Here is a 25283-nt window from a genome sequence, read left to right on the forward strand (position 1 = left end):
AGCCATGAATTGAAAGCTCAAAAATCGTGGACAAGAATAAAGTCTTTCTCTTTATAAGTTGATTATCTTGATGTTTGTCACAGTTGAGACAGCTAACACAGGAATTTATCTCAGATTTTAAGGGCAATGGGCTCTATATTTAGTCCAAATCCATTGCTAATTCAGTCCAATGAATAGGATCTCATGATATTAGTATTAATGACATAGGGAAATGGGGAAGAACAGAAGAAAAAAATCACTTTATCCCTTCATTGGAACATAGAAAATGCTGTTTCAAAAACAAGATCCTCACAAAAGTAAGTTTAGAGGACTTGGGACATTTTGCCAAGTGAGTCCCATATCAAACATATTCATAATTTCACCATCCAGGAGGCTGAGGTGATGGGGAATGTACTGTGTATGTTCATCTTATTGATTATTGAATAAAGTACTTGTTTGGCCAATGAAATAGCAAGTTAGACAGGACTAGGAGTCAAAGAGGATTCTGGGAAATGTGGTAGAGAAGTGGTGATCCAGGCAGGAAGTGACATAGCAAGGAGACTCATATGTAAGCAAAGGAAACAGGAAGTGTCCCCTCTTTCCCCTTCGCCTCCTCCAGTGATGGGATATGAGCCACCAGCAAGGAGGGATGCCAATAAAGCGTCCAATAAGTTAAGTCTTATAAAATATATAGACTTATGATAATTAAGACTGAACTAACAGATGAGAAATCCTAGTCATTGACCAAGCAGCATTTGAACCTAATACAAGTTTCTGTGTATTCATTTGGGCCCTAACGAGGGGAGGGATGCTGGTGTAAAGCGCACATGTGGCGGTGGGGCTCAGGCAGCTTTGGCAGAAAGATTTATCGTAACACTAAGGCAAGAAAATTTTAAGTTCAAGACCAGTTTGAGCTACAATTATACCCATGTCTTTAAAACAAAACTGAATATATCAATAGTTATACCAACATATATCTGAGCTCTTACTTGATGCTTTGAAATTATTATTAATATGAACCCTGACTTTGTGACTTTCATGTAAAAAATTGTGGTGGTGTGTGGACACAAATTTCCAAATGAATTATCTACTATTTATTCATAGCCATAAGTACATTTAATTACTTAGTATTTGCCTGAAACTTAGAAAAATACAAACCACAATTTAACTTGTAATGTTCTATGTTAAAGTAGCATTTGCATAATGTCACTATGCATTATGTAAATATGTATATTTTGTCATAATGTAATAACAATTAAGAAATAAGCATAGTGTATCATTACCTGTTACTGAACTTATTTATTAACAGTACCAATTTCTATTTTTCCCATAATACTTTCATAAAAAATGATCCATAACAAAATATGCAATTGTATTTAAAAGCATTTCCTACCATTTAGCAGCATTAAGGAATATAAGAGAAGAGGTCCAAAGATGTGTCTTACATTAAAATATTAACACTAAAATGAAAAGTATAGCCAGACTGATATCAAAGTGCAGAGAAATAGATACTGGCTCTGTCTGCTTTGACTAAGAAACATGAAAGAGGAAAGCTGCAAGTGTCTGAATGACCCTAAACACCCTTACATGGGTTCTCAAAAGTCAGTAGGCACCTGAGGGAATGGATATAGTGATAGGCACTTACCCATATGACACAGATTGGAGCATGATTTTGGTGTGTCATCTTTACTTGAACAAAGTGCATAATATACTTTTTATTCAGAATTATGCTAAGGTAATAGGCCCTTTCCTTGATGCCTCAGCATCCAGTCATGTACATTATGCAATTAGTCTATTCCTCTCTCCCTAATTTGCAAAAAAAAAAAACCAAAAAGGTTGATTCAATCACTACTAACTCATCCACCCAAAACAGAATTTGGATTTAAGTTGTGTTGGCTCCCAAAACATTATATCTACCATCATCACCACCTGTGTGTGTGTGTGTGTGTGTGTGTGTGTGTGTGTGTGTGTGTGTGTGTATGTGTGTGTGTGTGTGTATGTCCATGTGTATACCAGTCTTAGAAAAGTCTGATCCTAGCACTAAATCAAAGAAATTGTGACTTCTAATTTAAGGCCTTATTGGCTAGATACTTGCAAGATTTGTTTTTTAAAATATCATGTTATAAACTTTGTACCATTTCAAACATTAAAACATCTAGGACAAAGATACTGATGCCCTAATATACAATTCAATTTTGTAACCCAAAGAGTACAAAATAAACATTCATTCCCCAAAGTGTTCCTGTGGTAAACTGTTCCTTAATATATATCTCCACTAACAATAGCCAACACTGTTGGATCCAGAATAGCACCTTAAATCACTGCAAAAAAAGATATTGTCAGGTTGATGGACTTTTGAGTCATCTAAGATACCAGACACACTCAGGCGTGTCTGGAAGGCAGTTTCCAGGGAGGTTTGACTGAGGAAGGAATATCCACTGTGAATGTGGACAGCACTATTTAGGGTCCCAGGTTAAGTAGAAATAACAGAACAAGGAGCATTAACATTCATCATCCTATGTTCCCTGGCTGTTGATACAATATGATCCACAGTCTCATACTCCCCACTATGATAGCAATGGCTTCAAATTATGAGCCACAATAAACCTTTTCTCCCTTACATTGCTTCTTTTCAAATATTTGGTTACACTAATGAGAACATAATACAATACAATGTGGTGCAAGTCGGTGAAAGTGTTATTATCTCTAAATAACCTGTTGACATTTTTACTCCTTCCCAGTTGGGTGTTTCAATAGAAAACATCTTGCAAAATAGCAGGTGGCTACCAGAGGAATAAGTAAACACACAGTAGTTCATTCCACAGTATGAAGAATCAAACCTAATTCTCTCCTTATTTGGAAAGCCATATCTCAGACCTAGAGATATGGCCCCAAATTATGTCAGAATGTGCATAACTATTTTTCAGTTTCATGATTATGAAGAGTATAAACTCAGACACTAGCTACAGGTCCCACTTTACAAGATCAATATATCATCCATGATTTCAATGGGAATACAGCCTCAATGTATGTTTTGAAACTATGGAGAATAGAATTGCAGGAACGCTATTTTGTGAAAATAGATCTAAAGACCCACCCTATCTCTTCAAGCCTTGTAACTTCTGAACCAGACAATCCTTACAATGATGCATGAGCGAACCATCTTGTAATCAAGGTACAGTATCTCCCCATGATGTGATGGCATATTTGTTTCCTGATGAGAATAATAAGCATATTGCCTTCATACTCAGATAGGCAATTTTGCTAGAAGCCTCTTAAAAGCCTGGTGTTTTCTAAACTTACATTCTAGCTGCTATACAGATCCACCTTGTACAGATGTCTACTGGGCCACTGGACATTGCCTCTGAGGAACTGGGGAACCTATGGGACACAATGAGTTGATGAGGACATGAAGCCCAGCCTGCCTGTTATTCCAGAGTAATAAAGCCTTTTTTTTCCATGTCCCAGTAGTCTCCTATCTTTCAGTAGCATCTTTGTAACTTGTGACAAGCTTACACATTCCATACACTGACAACTTATGGATGTTAGCTTCAATGTATTCAATTAGAAGGTTCTTGTTTAAAAAGTAAAAACCAAAGCTTCCCCATAAAAACTACCAGTCTAACAGCAATGGACAGGTGAGTCTAAGAACATGAACTGACACTCTCTGAAGGAGTCACTCTAGGTTGAAGATCCTGCATGATAATTTTCTCCTAGAACTTTTGTCATTGGTCATTGTGACAACTGAGAATGTTGCAGATGGAGCCAAAGTTATCTTCGGCTACTTTTAATCCTATCTAGTAAGCCATTTACTTTAAACCTTTGCATCTGACCTAACATCTTTGTGGTTATTTGTAAAACTTTGAGAATTTATTCTTTGCAGTCTGCTAGTTTCCACGAGTGCTAAAGCTAAAATTATAGCATTCAAAACCTGCTGTCTCCCCCTGACCAATATTTGTTGAATGTGCTAACTTATTATTTGGTTATGTTCTGTAACTACAAAAGTTAATATAATCTTTTCTATAGATGGACAAGAATCTCCAGAATCCCTATTCTCAGGCCTTGGTCAATTATATCTAGCTAAAAAGAGATCACTCTGTTCCTTTTGATCAAGGTCAATGTTTTACTTTAATAAAAGTATTATCCTGACTGAAAAGAACAAACTATTAAATGTGAGAGTTTTGTGATTTGGTGATGGAATATTAGCTACAACTTAAGTTAGATGGAGAAATTAGAACACTTCTGAAATACAGATGAGATTGTGTGTGCGTGTGTGGTGAACAGTAATGGTCTAAATCCTGATTGGATTATTGGTTATCATTATAACCCACAACTGTCAAAATTCATCAAGCAAAAATGTGCATTTAGATTAATTTAAATCATGTCCCCAAAAGAAAGTATTAAAAAGTTCATAAAGGTTGAATTTGTGGCAGTTAATTTTAGCTTCAAGTCAAAATGATTCACAAAAACACAAGTATTGATGACTTTTACAAACATAATGCCTAACAGGCTTTGTAAAATAGCAGCTGCAGTGTAGGAACTTAAGGGTATCATACTCATATTTTTTACTTACCATCCTGGAGACTCCTAAACTCTTTATGCTTAGACTTTATAATTTTATTGCATTTGCTATTCTTTGAGAATTTCATATATGTATATAATAAAATATGGCATTAAGGCCTCATCTCCTGATTCTAACTTCTTTATTCCCCTCAACTTGATCCTTCAACTTCATTGCTCATTTTTCCTCTTTCTGGTAGCCCACTAAGTCCAGTTAGTGCTGCCCAAATGAACACAGGTGAAGGGTCATCTACTGGAGCATGGGAAGCCTGACAATGGCTATACCCTAAAACATAAATGAATGATAGTCCCTCCCCAAACAACTGTCAACTGACAATTTCCCCTCAGCCAATTAACCACTCTGATATTGCTATAGCAATTGAAGATAAGCCAGTAACCCACGATAAATTGGTTATTGTATTCTTAAACAATTTCTAACATTTATCATCTATTTTATTCAAAGCCTCTCCTATATTATTACACAGTGTATTCACCTATCAAAATACCCCACAGTACTACTAAAATGTATAATTTTTATCTTTATCTAACTTTTTAATGTTTCCTAGTTAATATCTATTATCATATATGTGAATTGCAAGGAATTTTACTTCATACAGTTATGATGTAAAGGGAAAATATCTTTACGTTAATGAAAAAGCTAAAGGCCTGTGAAATGAACCATATTGATCATAAAAGAGAAAATTTTAGCATATTGAGTTTCTGTTTTCAATTCACCCTGAAAGTGAAAATGTAATGCAGAGTGATATTGACTGCTGAGTGTTTAGTTAGCAACTTAGTAAAGTCTCCCAGTAAACACAGCCTTTTTTTTGCTTAATACTTATAACACCTAATGTTCAAGAGGAACAAAATGAAAGAAGAAAAGGTTCAGACTATTTTTGTTTGAATCCCACAATTAAGAAATGTTATTTTTGTTTTGGTCTTTAGGCCCTCTTATTTTTGTGTCTTTTTAAAGTAACTACAATACTGTACTACATACGAAAATAGGAAAAGCAAAGAGGGTGAATCCTTCCAAGTTGCACTTTATCTAAGAGGCAGCTTTGCAGAAAAGGTTATGGCTCACTTCAGTGATCCACCATAATTGCTCAGACAACAAAATGCTACAGAAGGGAAAGACATTTTAATTACAATACACTTTCATTTGCATCTGGGTAGAAAGAATACACTACATATATAAATCCAGCATGATTTATCATTAGATTTGGGCTTCTTTTTCCTTTCCTGGCAGACTGAAACAATCATCTGTAAACCTGGTTTTTAATTGAACTGCTTGGCTCTTCAAATTGAACAAAGTATATACAAAAACTGTTTGTTATTGACAAAGAACTGTATATAACCATAAAAAACATGTTGGCTTGTATATCAGGTTCCAAAGCAAAGGCAAAGTACCACTGACAAATTGCTGAAGGCTTCAATCCTACAGGCAGAAAGTTCTAGACTCCTTCAACTTCCTTTTCAAATTCATTTTTTCACTCAGACTGACTTCACTTGCTCTCCAGCACCTTCCTTGGGACCACAACATCTCTTATTACATTATTTGTTTCCTCTATGCCCTTTCTTCCATGTTTCCTAACTCAAAGCTATTTCCCATACTGTGGCATAAGAGCTGCCACATTGACAAAAGATCTACTCTTCTTTATCTTCTACTCCCTATTTACAATTTCTACTGTCATCTTAGTTCTTAGTATGCACTACTCTCACATGCTCAAAGCTTAAAACATGCTGACTTTTGCATGCCAACCCACCCTGAATCTTTCCCTAGTGACTAACTCCTAGCCAGTCATCATAATTCAGTTTTGTTAACTATGGCAAGCCTTCTATATCATCTTTGCTGAACCTTAGCTAATCTTCCTCTGCCTACAGCTCTAAGCTAGTATTGAACCATCATAGCCAGACCAATTCTTTGTGTCTACTCCAAAATTCTTCACACAAGAACTATTCATCTTTGCCGGGCGTTGGTAGTGGACACCTTTAATCCCAGCACTTGGGAGGCAGAGGCAGGCGGATCTCTGGGAGTTCAAGACCAGCCTGGTTTCCAGAACAAGTGCCAGGATAGGCTCCAAAGCTACACAGAGAAACCCTGTCTCGAAAAACAATAATAATAATAATAATAATAATAATAATAATAATAATAATAATAACTATTCATCCTGCCACTCCTGCAACAACACTTGAGACAGAAAAACTTTTAAAGTCTATTAAGTTTAGATAAGAGTTGCACATGCTGAGCATCTGCCTCTAGTTATAGTACTCTATGTTTAGGCAAGAGAATGGTGAGTCTAGGTCAGCCTGGAATACATGGCAAAAGAGAGAGAGAGGGGGTGGGAGGAAAAAGTATACTTGACAAATAGCCTGTGGTCTGAACAACTTCATAAATTTCAGAGTTGGAAGGAGACATGAGAAATCTCCTTTTTTACACTTATAACTGAGATGTTTGAAACTTAAAGTGATTATTACCAATAGCCCAAAGAGGAAAGGGGGTAAAAAAAAAAAAAGCCAGTGTATACATTCCATTCTTCAAAATGCTTAGCAGTCCCTCAGGAAGAGGCATCTAGGGACAGACTGGGTCAAGTGGAATACCATCTCACAGCTCTAGGAAATGCTGAGTAGCTCTCTGTAGTGTCTTACTGCAGGGATGAGAGGCACAGCCTGTGTTTGTGCCTATAGTTATGAACTAACTTTGCCAACAGTTGCTAGAATCCCAGTGAGGAGTTGGCACACTAGGAAGAGGAGCAAGTCTTTCATGAGCTTCAAGGTGCTCCCACATATGATGAGTACTAATTTTAAAACACAACTTAAATGCAGTCAACATTGAACAGGAAATACACGTGGAAGGGGGCAGTTGAAAAGTTAGTAGACTAAGTGTAAAGGTTTCAGAAATCAAAACTATGCGAGGGGGTCCTGCCTTGAAATTATTCTTAATCAAAACCATTCGGATTGCACCCGAGACTGGGCACAGAAAACTTGAGGAATGTATGCAAGTCTCCTGGAAATGAATGGGAAAACTGAGCACAGAATTGGGCTCCAAAAAAAGGCTCCCAGCTTCTAGCTTACACACAAAGAGCAGACACCCCAGCTCTCTTCTGCAGCACATTCTCTTTAAGGCAGCCTGGGCAGGAAAGAGGCAAAGGCGGCCACCTGTGAGCTGGGACTAAGGTTCCAGGCTTGCACCTTCCTCAGCAGGTGGAGCACCCTCCCCCTGGGGTCCATTGGTCAACCATGCTTCCTTCCACTCCAGGAAGGAAGAGGGCAGAGTGACTGCCAGAGTCCTAGCCCTAGTTCACTAGTTGCTCTAGCCCCAGGATCCTGGCCACTGAAGTTCCCATAGCAACCGTGGCACCAGCAAAGGGGCCACTGGAGATGCTTTCAGGGTCAGAGGTCATCTCCATGGCAACAGAAACTTCCTGCAGGATGGCAGCTCCAAAGGACTGCTTCTGCTGCATTGCGCAGCTTAGTAGAGCCCCTGAGACGGGAACCAGTGGGTCACTGTCCAGCAAGCCTAGGAGGAATGGTAATGCTGGGTCAGGTCCGTAGGAAGCCTGCCCCTCTCAGCCTGATACCCTCAGTATCTTCAGTCAGATCTCCAAGGGGTTACCAAGCTGTGAGCAGAGCTGCAGAGTTTAAGACTCACAGCTTTGAACAGAGCAAGTCATGTTAACAGTTCTCTCGAGGCCAGGGGCCTCCACCCAAAGCATAGCTTCTGCCAAGCTTTGAAGTCCTTGCCTGATACAATTGCCAAGCCTCTCATTCCAAGGGCACTGTGTCCCAGCATCCTCCACCCTACTAAAGTGACTCCTGGAAAAAGGAAGCAAATAGTTTAGTGGTTGGTAGTAGATGGAGCAAAAATGTTGGAAAATCACTGCTTTTTAAACTGTAAAAGAAATACTAGAAATCAGAATGCTTCTTTAGAGACAGTTGCTAACTCAACGACAATAAATAAATAAATAAATAAAGTAAATACCACAAAGGAGGGTCCTAGGAATTGCCTTAGAGAAAGGAGCTCCAAAGAGAAAAAGAAGAACAAAACATTCAACTTTTGCAGAAAAGGAAAGAAGAAGGAACCAGAAAATAAAATGATGCCAACCTTGCCACATAGAGAACTGAGGGGGGCGGGGCTTTAACCTGCATTTGCAATTTTAAAGGCAAGCTTGACAGGCATACAATATCCTGTGTCTTATGTTTTTGAGAAGGGTCAGATGTGAGGAATAGACTGCAGGTCCCAGGCTTTTCGGATACAGGGCACTTCTGTCAAATCACTCAAGTATACGAAGAGCGAGGCATTTATGCCACTGCTGGCATTTTTGCTTACCTACTTACGTTTGTGTGTTTAATTTAGTTTTGTTTTCATCATTCAGAATAGAAGTGAACACTGAATAAACTTGACCAACTATCATACTGCCAGTGACACAGTTCCATTGTTCAGCTTTTAGAGCTATCAGCTTTCACTATTCATTTTACTGTAATGTTTTTAAAATATTCTGCATATCACAAGCAGAGGCTTTGTCAGGAAATAGGAAGTGCAGTAGTGCCCAAAAACCACTATCAGTATTCCCTATATAGTAGGTTCTCTGTAAAGGTGTTCTTTGTTTTTCCTTTTGACCTCATGTTCCCAAAATCCTAGGAGTTCCTCCTTTTGACTTCCCTAATTACCCTATCTTTGACCAAATAAAAGCATTATTTTGTATCAACTGGAGAAATACACAGGGGAAACATCAGGATTAGTGACTCTTCTAAAATAGAATAGCAAAACTCAGGAATTACATCTCAGAAAATAAATTAAGAAATTGAGCCATCTCCCTCAGAAAATGCCTAGCCAGTCAATACCCAGGTCAATTCACACATGGATCTGATGCATGGCTCACAAACCAAAGGCTTAAGGAACAATGTATAGACTGAGCACTAGCAGGCATATATCACATGTAGATCTATTCATGACCCACATTGACTTGAGGGTAGGGCTGAGTTGGGTTCAGAGGGTTTTGTTCATTATTTAACTCTAGACATAATGCAATGACAGGTTTAAACTTCACAGAGGCAGAATTTCTACCACACTCTTCAAGTGCCCCAACTATCTCCCCCTAAAGCATAAGAAACTATTGGAAATAGATTATTATCCATTTTGATATATATACACTGTATTTATTTATAGAAAACTTATGAGTCATGGTGACTGAGGCATGATGTCAAAATGAGCAAAGGAGCTTAAACATTGGTTGTTGTCCTTGTTACCATTTGTATGAAAACACAAAAGTTTCCAATGAGTGTTTAACTAAAATGTGGAAAGCTGGGTTCAACAACTGTAAAGGAATAGTTCACTGTGGGAAATGTGAGGCAGAGTATAGAGTTAGCTTTAGCACATTCGAAGAGTGATGCATCATTTGAACATCATTGTCTTCATGGTTAAAGCTGAGTTCACATTATTGTGCACTGATTTTATAATTGTAAACTTGGATGTCAATTTCAAGAAAAGAAAAAGTCCACTCTTCTAATAATTCATTACTTGGAAGTCTTGTTAAAAATGCCACTTTTGGTTCATGAAGTAGCCCTGCTCAGTATAGCTAACTTTACCACCTCAATAACTAAAACTTCCTGGAAGGAACATTACAAAAAGAATTTCCACATGTTTTTTCTTCTGTCCATGCTATCTGAATTTGTTGTCTTCATTTGCTGTACACTTGGTGTTTAGAAATGCAGGCCTTGCCAATTTGTTGCTCACCAAGCTCTAGAGAAGCCTTAAATTAAGACTTCAGACTTCAGGATAAGAATAATAGAAAAGGGGTACTTAATATTTTTCCTTCTTTCTCTATTTTCTCACTTCAAAAGGCCATGATGGGAACACCAGAGGCCATTAGTCTGTGGAATATTCCCAGTGCACTCTGTGGAACTATGTCTAGGTAATCTTCTTCCTACATATCCTCCCACCACAGACATCTGTATTCAAGAAGATTCTCACATATTGCAATGTATTTTAAAAATCTGAGTTTTCCAGAGTCTTATCTTGGTGAGGAGGCTTAGGGGTCTTGTGTGGTGTGTTGGGTACAGCATGTGAAAGAGTCCCTGATTTCTTTTGCTTGTTTTGTGAATCTGGAGAGACAGAAATGAAACAACCTTAGTACATATCAATTGTATTTATAACCTTATCTGTCTTTGCTTCAAGAGCAGTGACCTAGATTATTTTCTAACCCAGTCTGTTATATACACTGGTCATTCTAAATTGTCACACTGGTGAAAAAAAAAAATGCCAGGCCTTCTCCAGGCAAAATAAGCAACTTGTACTTAGTATTCTTGTTTAATGATTTGCCTAAAATACAGTCACCTTTCATGACTCATACAGCAAAAGCTACAGCAGGTAACATCTCTTCTAAATGCACAGCTATTGCTCTGCTAGGAAAATAGCAGAAAGTAGGACATCTGAGCATGTGTGTGCATCCGAATATGTTCTCTAATAATCACTGTACTTTGAAATGTTAGGTACTTTAGTGAAACTGGTAGATTTTATTTTACATCAAAATATTTTAAGCTATTGTGATTTAGTTTTTAAAAGAATATGTAGCACAAATACATGCTATGATTTTCTCATTAGATATCACATAACACAACTACAGGACAAAGTAGTAAATCCATACCTCTATCTGCTTATTTTTATACTAACCTGTTCTAAAAACTTCAGCCCAGGAATCTTTAGCCCAATTCCCCATACTTCTTGATGATTTCAAGAATCAAAAATAATCATCAAATTATTTAATAACTTGTAAAGATAGGGAAGAAAAAAACAGCCTAAAAGTTGTCTCTGAAATAATACAGGCTGCTTTGCACCAATTCCCTTGTGCTTGGCAGCATTCTGTCAAGCTTTTTCACTTGAAACCAGTTAATTGTCCTTCTTTTAGATTTAAGATAATATAATAGGTAGTCGTCAATCTGTGTGTTTTGTTTTTAACAGTTTAGAGGATTTTAGTCCTTTTTATTTTAATTACCCAATTAAATTCTTAGTTGTATTGCTATCTTGGGATCAAATAACTACAAATGATTATAGGCTTTGTGTTACTAGCAGGAGAGTAGACCTCACTAAGTACAATATTCAGAAGAAATGGCAGGCATGGGTTTGAGTTCAGTTAAAAAGACCAAACAATGTCCCATTTTTTTTTAAATCTCCTAAATTCTCTCTGGTAATCTAAGATCTTACTATACTATTAGACTATCTGGTTATGCTGTCAGATATGCCATGGGTTAACTCATCACTTTACCACCCAAGTACATTAGCACACATAAGCTGAAAATTAAATTGCTCTTAAAATAAATAATCATTTGTTTAACGCCTTCTAAAACACTTTGGAAAGGGAAAACTATTCTTGAGGGATGAAAGTTGGTGGAGGAAGTGTAATAAAAAGATCTTAAACTGAGTGGTGGGGGATTGGCATTTCCAGTAAAATTATTTACAATAAAAACATAAAGGCCCCGGAACAAGCTTACTGTTTCTTCCTGCTGAGTTATTTCCCACTCACCAATATTATGGAAGGGATGACTTCAAGGTCCCTAGACAAATGGTCAAGTCACAAAAAAAGAAAGGCTTTCTACTGTGTTGCTTTTTCAGAAGAAAGCTAAATCTTTTCACAGAACAACACAAGAAGGCTTCTAGCCTTTGGCCTGTCCACCTTGGAAAGTCCTGCAGACAGCTATTTCATGTTCAGGGCATGAACCAGTGCTGCAGATGTAGGTGGGTAATTGAACCAAGCATCTGTAGTGTTAGGCTGGATGCCAAGGACCGGGAGTACACTCTGGGCCTGAATCAGGAATGCTCTGCTAAGTAGGGTGTCCAGTCTGCTCTTTCCTTAGAGAAGTCTCAGGATGAGACTTCCAGTGTCACTAAACGCTGAGTAGGTAAGGTGCAGAAGGGTAAAAGGACAGGAAACAGTGAAGGAGGCTCGTTAGGCAAGGTATGAATGTAGAATTCAAGGACCAGGACAGTAGGACAGAGGCAACAACTTCAATGAGCAGGTAACCCTTGAGAAGTCAATGGCTGTCTCTTCTCAGAACCTCCATAGTCCTCTAAGCTCCCCAGCTAGGAGCAACTTCCCTTGCCCTGAGCACAGGAGCATTTGCCCTTTTGGACACTCTTAACAACTCTCATGCACCTTGCCTTTTTTTGCAGAAGTGGTGTCTGCAAAACGTCCTAGACCTCCACACCCACTGCTTCCAACCCCGCCCACCCACGCTCCTCTGTTCTCCTTAAAACCACAAGGCCGCAACCCCCTCTGCTCGCGTCATCCCCATGATGTTACATTTGCTAGGTTGAGAGGCTGGGAGCGAGCAGCCACTTGCTGCCCAGCCGTGGGAGTTCTGGGTGACAGCGTGGCCGGCTCTGAGCCCCAGGTGTCAGGGCGGTCGCGGGAGAGCCATGATCTAGTGCACCGCAGTGCCAGCTTCAAGCAGCCTTAGTTGCCCCGCTGCCGCTGCAGGACAGATGATCCCCCGCCCCTCCAGCACAGCTACAGACAAAATAAATAAATAAATAAATAAATAAATAAATAAATAAATAAATAAATAAATAAATAAATAAACCGCTCCGCTCCAGGCCTCTCCCCACTCCATCCCAAACAGGAGATGCCGCACGCTCCTGGCTGACAGCAGAAATGATTTGAGGAAACACTGCACCCAGCCTCCTTTGCCGCAGCTGCCACCGCCAGGCAGCCCTCCAGCGTAGCTGCCTGAGGGTTGCTCGCCCACGACTCCGCGGCTCCCAAACGCCTCAGACTAGACACAGGGAAGTAAACCCCTGGGACCGGCTCCCCAAATCACCTGCATTTGCATTTCTTATGTAATATACTGCAAGTTCCCTGGTTGGAGCCCTTTGAAATCGGGGCGTGTGGTCGCCAGAAGGCATAAGGCAGGGACCCGCTGGTCATCCTGGGACCCACACACAGGGTTTGCACGCCCGTTTGTGAAAGGGAAAGGAACTTAAATGGCATATATTAGAGGGACTGGGGTTGTCCTCTAGGACCTGGTTCCCCCAGGCACAAGCCCTGCTCCAGTGTTCACTGTTCGCAGGCTAGATGTGTCAGAGGCAGACTAGGGAATGAGTTAATAGCACCCAGAGCTAGACGGGGGAGGGAGGCGGGGGCTGACGGAGGAGCCGGGCCATGAAGGAGGGGGAGCTTTTACTTTGCTAAAGGTGATGGGGTGGCGAATATTGTGCAAGCTAATCAGAAAGTCTAAAGCTCTGTCCCCAGAGGAGCAGAAGTAAGGCAAGCTCTCTGCTCTTTCTCCTGGCACAGCCATAAGCCATAAGCCCTTCAATATTCCACCAGACAAACGAGAGACCAAATCCATTTAGTGGGGTTTAAAAAAAAAAAGTTTACTCCTCCCTCCTAGTGATGGATTGTGTCACAGCTAAGAGCTGTTGATCAGGTTTTTTGGGTCCGGAGGAAGCAAATCGGCGGTAGCTACTTGTTTATTCATGCAACACCTCTGTATGCAACACTGTCCGGGTTCCTTGGTGTTCCCTGGCCTCCTGCATAGCAAAACTGCAGACCTAGCTCGGTGAGCAACAGACAGGGTATTACGAGGAAAAACAGAATATGATGCATGCTTTGCTTACCAGTTGGGTTCTTGTTTTTCTTAAGACTCTTGCCACAAAGACACTGCAGCATATGCGTTCCTTTGCTGAAAATGTTCCAAAGAAACCACATTGATTTGGGCGAAAAGCAACCCAGCAGCTTAGACACCCTGAGAAAGAAGAGGCCCTTGTGGTTGCATAATAATAACTTGAAATCAGTTCTCCTGAAGAGGGGCACCGGTTTTACCATAGGAAAAACGTTAATATTCCAGATCTTCTCCCAGTTTTTTCCCCTCACGTGGTATACCTCTTTGAGACTTCTCAGCGATTGTTTTTTCTCGGCCAGGGTGAATGATTTATCCCCTCTTGATCAGCACTGGATCATGACCAAAGGGTTGGAGAGAAAAAAATCCTTTTTCACATGAAGCTAAACCAAAAAAAGCAAAGAAATCCCAACCGAGATCAGAACTAATCAGGAAGAACAGTAATGCACAAAAGATCTCCAAAGAGAAAATCATAGCCTTTTACTCAATGGAACTGAGGATGGGCGGATCTGCAGAAGGCAAGCTGGATTCATCTTAGCGAGAGAAGACTGCCATTGTGTAGCCCCTAGGAGAGAAGGGAAAAAACGGGGGGTGGGGGGAGGGAGAAAAAAAGGAAGAAAGGAAAAAGAAAGAAAGAAAGAAAAAAGAAAAAAGAAAAACAAAACACCACCACACACACTCATACACCAATACCACCTCCGAGATGTATCTGGCCGCCAAAGACTGAGCCTTCCTTCTCCCGCGGTCAATTTTTTTTTTTTCAAAGATAAGCAATCACCAGAGCTCCGTGGGATTGGACTGAAACTGCAGTTCTTAATCACGAAGAGAAGATGTAATGTAGATGCCCCCTCCCCTTGTCAGTCTCGTAGTAGGTAGAAAGCGCCACAAATTTCCTTTCTCCTTCCTTACACTCTTCCTTCCAGTCTCCAGGCACCGTGAGCATGAGGAAAATCTCTCCTCCGTATTTCTCGCCCAGCCTTGGCTGTGAGTTACAGGCATTAGAGGGAGGAGGAGGAGTTGAAGTTTGCATTGAAAAGACTGGCTTTCCATGACGTAGCCACGTGCTTTCAGACCCGTCACCAGTGAGGTGCCTCAACCAGCCCTGGGAGGGACTGTCACTGCAGTGTGTGCCACCCCTCCAGAACACTCCCCTCCACCAACTCCAGCCAGGCCAGCCCAACCCCAGAGACCCTCTTCCTCCTCACCCAGCTCACAGGCCTGCTGCTGGTCTCAAATCCTGCTGTTGAAAGCGAATTTTAAAAGTACAATTAACAATTATAATGAGTAAACCTTAGAAAATACATGGTGGAGGAGTTTAATGCCATTTGCACACAGCCAAAACCAACTCCACTCGCCATCCTCAAAAGCAACATTAAGGCACCTTATATATTAAGGAAAATTCAAGTCCCTTTCTTTCTTGGGTAGTGACTCCCACTTACCGTGCTCATAGAAAAATAAAAGCCAGGTAGATAACCAATACACATTTCTAGAAACAGCCTAATAAAAGGACAAACACCAACCGAACAGTGGTGGCATACACCTTTAATTCCAGAACTCAGGAGACAGAGACAGGAAGATCTCCGTGAAATCGAGGCCAGCCTGGTCCATAAAGTGAATTTCAACACAGTCAGGAATACACAGAAAACCCTGTCAAAAAATAAACAAACAAAAAAAGACAATCACCAAAATCTAGATGAAAGCATATTTTTTGTGGGGAAAGTCATATTTACAGAATAACATTTATGCCTTTTCTAGACAGATAGTCCATTCCTTTGAAATGCTTTCCTTGACAGAAAGTATCCTAATTTCATGCTCTAATCAGTGGCTTATTTCTGCCTTCTAATTGAACCAGCATTATACTCACCCTTTTTCACCCTCTATGCCTAGCACATATACTACAATATCACTCAGCAAAGTGGGCACAATCAAATCCAACCTTCTATTTACCCAGAAATTCTGAGGATTTGTGGCAGAGCTGTTGACTTTTTTCCAGGGTGGGGTGAGGAATACAATGTACAAAGCAGTACAGAGTGTTACAATATAATAAACTGCAGTGTTCCTACAACTCAAAACTCATAAAAGTTGGTGCCAATTCCTCCGTGTGTGCCGAGTATTAGGAGCAGAGAAACTGACTACTCTCACTCTCTTTGGGTGAATATGTTAAGTTTATTGCCAGTTTGATTCAATTTCAACAAGAAAATATTAAAAACTCAACTCTAATGTTTAATTGTTTAGAAATTCCAGGTTAATTGATTACAAAACATTAAAACTACTACCTCTACCATCAAATTTTCTTTTTAAGTAGTAGGTATAAGACTGGTCTCTCTCTCTCTCTCTCTCTCTCTCTCTCTTTCTCAATCTTGTTTTTCAAGACAGTCCTAGACATCCTGGAACTCACTTTGTATACCAGGCTGGTTTTGAACTCACTGAAATCTGCCTGCCTCTGACTCCCAAGTGCTGGGATTAAAGGCGTGCACCAGTACCACTCTGCTTAAAATAAATCTTTTTATTATCACTGTCCAGAAAAACAATAAACATCTTCCCTACTCCTGCCTGTTCTAGTAGTTAAGAAGCATTTCCAAGTGCTAAAATTTGTTACAAATATTCTTTTGGGAAACACAAATAAATTTTACATTAGTTTAGAAAAATTGTAAATGCTATTAAAGATAAATAATTAGGGAATAAGTGGCAATGGTTTTATGTATCAAAATAATCCTGTTATTAAATTGCTAATTTTAAATCAATTGCTAGTATTAAACAGTCTAAAAATGTTTGGGAGATAGAGAAAAGTAGACCACATACATCTACTGCCAAATGACTTACTATAAAGGATGTTTTGAGTTCATATAAATAATTAATAATATTAATATTGACATACAGATGTGAGTTATTTCAACAGAATTGACAAATATACCATATAACATGTGACTTTATCCAGTCACATAAAGACAAGAAACTGCATCTGTTCTCCTTTCTGCTTCCTGTAGTTTCTACTCATTTTTTTTGCTACTGTTAGCAAACCACCCTTGCTTATTCTCAACACCAGCACAAAACATCCTACTGTCAAACTGACTACCCCATTTCCTTCTCTGTTCTGCTCTGGGACATGATGACAAAACCTTGCTTCTTATAGGAAAGAGATTGGAAAAGACTAGTCAGAAACAAACAAGCCAGATTTAAAAACAAACAAACAAAAAAAAAAAAACAACTGTGTACAGAAACCTTAAGGTCTGCTCATCATGAAAACTTCTTTCTAAAACATAAAAACTTTTGTTGTTTCAATGCTTCTTTCTTCATTATTATCAGTGTCAACAATTATTATGATATTTAGTGAATGATGATTCTAAATCTCATATTCCAATTGTAGTCATGAACAATTGGTTCCTCCTCTTATGTTCTTACATTGATTCTTCCCAGAGCAAAACTCACTTCCCTCTTCTAAAGGGACTCCTTCTGATACATACCCTATCCTCCTATACTGCCCAAGTAATGACTCTCAAATCATTTATATGACTCTCCTTTCTTTTCTCCTTTTGTAACACATCTGTTAAGAAGTTTAAAGACTTCATGCTTGTTCTGCTTCATATTCCTAGCAGTGGGTCCAGCTCAAAGGCCATTGTTAGACTGGAGAATAATCCCTCTCTAAACATTCTGTGGGCCTGTAGTAGACATCAGTCTCTGAACACATATTTTTCATTGTTTCCTGTGGTTGACCTTTAGTCACCAGTATCTTCGCCTCCTAGCCTAAGGTATTTTTGTCTAAACCACTGGCATTCCTTCTGCTTAGGCACTCACAGTAAAACCTCAGAATTAATTTGGAGAATTTCCCCATCATTAAATACTCCATCTTCATTGACTCTTGGGATGGATAATGATAAAGCATGCATCTTGCATCTTTTCTAGAATTTCCTTGAGAAAAGCAGACACAGTGTCTCACTGGAGTAACTGACTTGTCACCATGTTACTCTATGTTTTTCCCATAAGTAAACTGTTTTCCTTAGATTCTTAATTTTCCAATGGCATCCAATCCAAGACAGGACTTAATGTCTAGGTCTATGCTATCTGTTCCCTAGATTCAAACTCTATAAGTTCCAGATTGAAGGATGCCAATTCTTTTAAACAGGCCAAGTTTCTATCCTTTAATAACTTTACCAGTAAAATATTAATAATTTTATATCCATCTTTCTGACTCAAATTGACCATTTTTCTTAATTGTATATAAATTCAGAATGTGAAGGAAAATAGATAGAACTAATTATCACTTCTTTTGACCTATAAGTACTAGAAAATAATGTAGGAAAAAATTTCTCTTTGATCCTATTATGTTTAGAGAATGTGTTAATAAAACCCAAAGAATATGTCAAGAGATACAAAAGAATCTCACTGAGTCTTCAGAAACATGAGATTATTTTGTCATTGTGGCACAAGGCTTCATTTTTTACCAAAATGTATATTATCCTGTTCCATATATCTGTGACTGACAACAAACCCTGAATTCCCTTTCTGCCCCCAAAAGAAGACCAAGGACCCCACAGAGGTAGATTAGACAACTATTCTCTGATAGGACTGGTCCTAAAAAATTCTTTGGAGCTACTTAACATGGATTATTATATCAATGCTTTTAAACTTTTTAAATCTATATCTCAAATTAATAAATACATTAAACCTTCTTTAATTCTATGTAAATTTCAGTATGATATAAACATATTGACAAAGAACACAGCAAAATAACCGAAACATTTTATAGGCTACTTTAAGCTATTCTATTATCTCCTGCCGTAACCCACAGATTTTTTTGTCTTATTCTAAGACAGCATGTTCCCTGCTTGAAAAAAAATACTCTAGATTTGAAGTAGACTAAGAAATTACTAGATTGTCCATACATGGAATCAATTCTTTAATTTCTATGATTATTTAAAGAAACAACTCTATATCTACCATTTTAATTTACAGGACAATTGAAGTTTCACTTTTTTGTTTTTTATTTTTGTTTGGTTTTGGGTTTTTTGTTTGTTCGGCTTGTTTTTGTTTGCTGTTTGTTTTTCAAGAGTTTCTCTGTGTAACATCTCTAGTTATCTTGGAACTCACTCTATAAACAAGGCTGGCCTCAACCTCACAGAAATCAACCTGCTTCCCCTTCCTGAGTGCTAGAATTAAAGGAGGGCACCATCCCCTTCTGAGTCATAATTTCTTTCTTTTTTATTTAAATTAGAAACAAGCTTGTTTTACTTGTCAATCCAGTTCCCTCTCCCTCCTGTCCTCCCTTGCACCCTACCAATCCCCTATCCCATACTCTTTCTGCTACCCAGGGAGGGTGAGGCCTTCCATGGGGGATCTTCAAAGTCTGTCCTACCTTTTGTAGCAGGGCCTAGACCTTCCCCCATGTATCTAGGCTGACAGAGTATTCCCTATATGTAAATGGGCTCCCATAGTCCATTGGTATACTAGGGATAAATACTGATCCACTACTAGAGGCCCCATAGAATGCTCAGGCCTCCTAACTGACATCCACATTCAGGGGGTCTGGGTCAGTCCTATGTTGGTTTCCCAACTATCAGTTAGGGGCCCATGAGCTCCCCCTTGTTCAAGTCAACTGTTTCTGTGGGTTTCTCCAACCTGGTCTTGATCCCTTTGTTCATCATTCCTCCCTCTCTGCAACTTGTTTCCAGGAGTTCAGCTCAGTGTTTCAATTAATAAAAAGAGTTTGGCAATGAACCTCCTGCTTCTATTGTGTGGAACAATTTGATGAGTATTGGTATTAGCACTTCTTTGAATTTCTGGTAGAATTCTGTGCTTAAACCATCTGGTCATGGGCTGTTTTTGGTTGGGAGACTTTTGATGACTGCTTCTATTTCATTAGGGGTTATAGGTCTGTTTAATTTGCTTATCTGTTCTCTATTTAATTTTGGTAAGTGATATCTATCCAGAAAGTTGTCCATTTCCTTTAAATTTTTGAATTTTGTGGAGTATAGGTTTTCAAAGCATGACCTAAAGATGTTCTGGTTTTCCTCAGTTTCTGCTGTTATGTCCCCCTTTTCATTTCTGATTTTGTTAATTTATATGTTCTCTCTCTGCTTCTTATTTAGTTTGGATAAAGGTTTGTCTGTCTTGTTGATTTTCTTGAAGAATCAACTCTTTGTTACATTGATTCTTGGTATCGTTTTCTTTCTTTCTACTTTATTATTTTCAGCCCTCAATTTGATTATTTCCTGGCATCTACAAACTTGGGGATGAGTTTGCTTCTTTTTGTTCTAGAGCTTTCAGTTTTGCTGTTAATTCTGTAGTGTGACTATTCTCCAGTTCTTCATGTGGGCACTTAGTGCTATGAATTTTCCTCTTAGGACTACTTTCAAGGTGTCCCATAAGTTTGGATATGTTGTGTCTTCATTTTCTTTGAAGTCTAGGAAGTCTTTAATTTCTTTATTTATTTCTTCCTTGACCCAGGAATGATGCAATTACGCATTGTTCAATTTCCAAGAGTTTGTAGGTTTTCTGCAGTTTCTGTTGTTGTTGAATTCTAACTTTAAATCATGGTGATCTGATAAGATACAGAGGTTATTCCAATTTTCTTGGTGTCTGTTGAGGTTTGCTATGTTGCTGAGTAGTGGTTGATTTTAGAGAAGGTTCCATGTGGCACCGAGAAGAAGGTATATTCTTTTGTGTTTGGATGTTAAACCCAATTGGGTCATAACTTCTTTTGTTTCTTAATTAAGTTTCTGACTGGTGGTCCTGTGTAGTGGTGAGAGTAGGGTGTTGAAGTCTCCCACTATAAGTGTGTGTTGGTTTTATGTGTGATTTGTGTTTTAATAATGTTTCTTTTACAAACATGAGTGCCTTTGTATTTGGGGCATAGATGTTCAGAATTGAGACTTCTTCCTGATGGATTTTCCCTGTGGTGAATATGAAATGATCTTCTTCATCTCTTTTGATTGATTTTACTTTGAAGTCTAATTTGTTACATATTAGAATTGCTACACCAGCTTGTTTCTTGGGTCCACTTGATTGGAAAACTTTTCCCAAACCCTTTACACTGAGTTAATGTCTGTCTTTGAAGTTGATGTGTATTTCCTGTATGTAGCAGAAGGGTGGATTCTGTCTTTGTAACCATTCTGTTAGCCTGTGCCATTTTATAGGCAATTTAAGACCATTAATATTGAGGGAAATTAAGGACCATTAAGTGTTAATTATCCTTTGTTTTGATATGGTGGTCGTGGTGGTAGTATTGTGTGTGGATTGAGTCACAATTTCTTATATGTGTTTCTTTGTAGTTGTATGTGCACATGAGTGTGTGTGTGTGTGTGTGTGTGTGTGTGTGTGTAGTGACGAGATAGATATGTTTCTTCCTTGATAGTCTCTACTTTATTCTTTGAGGCGAGGTCTCTCATTGGAATGTGACAATTTTGCTTGACTGGCTGTCCAAGGAGCTCTGGAGATCTTCCAAGTCTCTATCTCCCAAGTAGTGCTGCTATTATAGGCATATCCAGCTTTTCATGTGGATGCATGGCAACATGGGATCCTAAAGCAGATCTTCATTCTTTTATTGCAAACTCTGATGGGGGATGTCCTTCTGTCTGCTGTGAATATATGTTTCTCTTATTGGCTTATGAATAATGCTGTGTTGGTCAATGGGCAGGCATGATGTAGCCAGGCAGGAAATATAGGTGGGGCTACCAGACTGGGAGAATGCTGGGAAAAGAACTCAGAGGATGAGTCAAGACAGACACTATGTAGCTGTGGAGAAAATGAGAGGCTGGGACATCACAAGTAACCCAAGACCATGTGGAGATGCACAGATTAGTAGAAATGGGTTAATAATTAAGAGAGAGCAAGCCAATTAGAAGCCTGAGCCATGAGCCAAACATTTTATAATTAATATAAGCCTCTGTGTATTTATCTGGGACTGAATGGTGGTAGGATGGGGCAGGACAGAAATCTCTATCCACAAGCTCTTTATCAGCTGAGCCATCAACCCAGATAACTAAATATTTTGGTATTTGTGGAGAAATTAAGAATAGCATTTAGCCTGAATATTAATCTTAATGGTTTGATTGGGGCATAAAAACATTACTGTGTGGATATCTACATAGAAGTGGACCGCCCCACTGTATGATGCCTTTCCTGTGACCAGCTCAGCATCACCAATTCCAAGCAAGAAGAAGATTTCCAAAGATGTTGTATCTGTGTGATAACAGGTTAGCTCTCTCCAGACAGAAACTCTGAGATAAGAATTTGAGTGTAGAGAAGATGACACTGGTTCACTATAAGCATAGCTGCCAGTTTATGTGGAACTCGCAATAGTTATCTCCAAATCGAATGAAAGTGAAAATACCAAATAGGAAAGGATTCAAATTCAAAAGAATAAATATTACATATCTGGTGCCCTGAATTTCCTAATGTTGCATAACTAGATTTATGTAGCAGCCTATATTTCTTACATATATATTTAATTGATCATGCCCTAAATATATATGTAATTGTATACACTGAAGATTATATCTTGAAGTAAGAAATACTGCTTCATGTAAACAGACAATCTAATGGACATTTATTTTAGATTTAACTGCTCATAGTTGAATTGCTGTATATGAAGATAAAAATGTTTAAAATATGTTTTAACATTGACTTGGTATACTGTATTATTGGCTATAGGACAATAATTTATTTTATTACTGTGATTTATAACAATAAATTACAGATTATATACATATGTATAGTGTCCTCAGGGTAACTTTTAAAATAGTCAAATATTGCTTAAGGTCACATTTAATTAACTCGTATCATAGAGAAAACATATACACAAAAGTCATATTTTAGCTTTAAAAAGTCATTTCCTTTCATCAACATCTCTTTCCAAAACTCAGGTACACACTAGCATATTTTACTTGCTTCTGTTTCATCTTTTAGGATGTTCATACAGGCATTTCCAAGATTTTGGATGCAAGTGATGAAAGTCCATTAGTAAATTTAATCTGACACTACTCTTTTAAACTAGTACTTTTCATGTAGGAATTCTTGTTAATTGAATGTGCATAATATAAAACTTTTACTTAACATGACTTTGTGATAGAATTTACACCATCTTGATCAAATTATATGTGAATATTAAGAGCAGCAGAAATCAGTGTATTCCATAAAATTTAAGACAGATAAAGATAAGATTAACTTTTATGGAAAATATAGTCACATTTCAGCAAGACATCATTCTGCAACACTAGAATACTAAAAATGCAAAGGCAGCGGCTGACCGAGGTGACTCTGAGATCTTCAACCCAACTTTAGGTACAGTTGGTTCTCCACTTGACAAGCTGGTACTCTGGCAAGAGAATATCAGCCTACACTAGGAAGGGAATCTTTCTCCAATTGTTCTACTTTGAGGACTATTGTTTATTTCTTATAGAGATTTTTTCTGTTCATTTATGCCAAAATTAATGAATTTTCTTATGGGCCAACCTAGAATAGCAACTTTTTTTAACTTGGTGCACCCTGATATACTTCTTGCCTATGCACCTTAGGATAGATAGACTAGCCTCTTCAGATACCTATAGAACCAAGGAAACCAACTGAAAATAACTCTTTGCATAGATAAGCTAACTCAAAGACCACAGACTCAAGTTCTGAGGGAATAGTGACTTCTGTACACAGTACAAACTATGAAATGCAGAGAGACAAACAATAAGTTTTCATGAAAATCCCAGTAGGAAATCAATTTTGTTTAGAAGAGTTTAACAAATGATAATTTATTGGATACATTCTTTATAACAATATAGGCAAGATTAAAATACTATCCAGTGATGAGGTTTCAGACATAAGCAAGAATGGGAAACCAATGCAACTGCTCTAAGGCAATGGAAAATGGGGGTATTATATCTCTGAGATAGCTAAAACAGAGGACAAATTTGACATCATAGCTATTTGTATAGGGGGATGAAACCACTCTCATGACCAAAGTGCAGAATTAGAAAGTACAGATCAAGAAATTTCCTAACTGTCCTCATTCTGTCCCCTGTTCCCTAGCTGTTACTTCACATGGGACAATCCCAACTGAAGATAGAGGACCAAAGAACACAGATGATGCAGTTTTGAGGGCCTACATCACACAAAACAAAGCAGATACATTGAAAATGGTCTGCTACTGTCACAAGTTAAGTGTGGTCATAATAGCAATAGTACTGAAGAGAATAGATTTATTGAGTGCCACAATTGTGGTAGGCCTTCCTCACAACCTTCTGAAATGAGTACTTCTACCACTCTATTTTACAAATAAAGGTGAGGCACAGAAAAGCCAAGTAACTGACTGAATGTAATATTTTCCAAGTAAGGAATATACAGTGTGGCACAAGACTGGGGAGAATTCTGTCTCCTTCCCTAATGAAACACAGCATAGTCTAGGTTTATTTATGTCTACACTTTGCTCAATTTAAAAATGGCTTCTAAGGAAACTAAATATGTGTCCCAAAGAGGCACTGAAACATTTTAAAACTACATTCTTGGAAATGCTTGTCATTGTCAGAACAGGCTATGTTTTGAGCTTGTTTTTAACCTCTAATGCCATTATCTGTACCAGTCTAAGTCCATATTAATCCATAAACTCAACATATGACCTTTATGAGGAATAATGTCTGGATACACTTAGTAAATATCTTCATTTTAATCTCCCTGATCATCAAGTCTTCATCAAAATGTTATATAGTGACAGTGTTTACTGAGCATTTAATACAAATCATAGCTCTGAAATGGAAGGCTATACTGTAACTGCAGAAGCTGAATTTCAAAGAGTTTGCTCCAGCCAGTGAACAGCACTGCCAAAATATGAGCTATTTTCAATATAAATAAGTTAAGACACATAAATAAATTTCAAGCACTAGTGATGATATTTACAAAGGTGAACTTCATTTTAATAATATATTTATACTAGCTAATACTGTGTTTCAATATTATTGCTAACAAAATCTTTAAAGTATTTTCTACTGTCTTTAAATTTCAGTATGAATTTTATGCTCATATATATATATATATATATATATATCAGTTAAGAAGGTAAATTATCATCTGAATTATTTGCTATGTATTTACTTAAAAAAATACACAATTGGTCAAACACTTAATTGATTGGGAATGGAAAATGGAAC

General features: G+C 38.2%; 1 protein-coding gene and 1 pseudogene across 2 annotated transcripts in view; one reads left to right on the forward strand and one right to left on the reverse strand.

Moving 5' to 3' along the window:
* The window catches only part of LOC100762922, a 130938-nt pseudogene extending 117945 nt beyond the window's left edge, over positions 1–12993 (forward strand).
* Positions 1–14360, reverse strand: part of Fgf14 (fibroblast growth factor 14) — a 585881-nt gene extending 571521 nt beyond the window's left edge. For both annotated transcript variants that reach the window (XM_035452973.1, XM_035452972.1), the window contains exon 1: positions 14153–14360. In XM_035452973.1, coding sequence (XP_035308864.1) covers positions 14153–14360 — 208 coding nt within the window. The remainder of the gene's footprint in view (positions 1–14152) is intronic.
* Between the last annotated feature and the right edge of the window lie 10923 nt (positions 14361–25283).

This window comes from Cricetulus griseus (assembly GCF_003668045.3).
Source record: "Cricetulus griseus strain 17A/GY chromosome 1 unlocalized genomic scaffold, alternate assembly CriGri-PICRH-1.0 chr1_1, whole genome shotgun sequence".
Taxonomy (NCBI): Eukaryota; Metazoa; Chordata; class Mammalia; order Rodentia; family Cricetidae; genus Cricetulus; species Cricetulus griseus.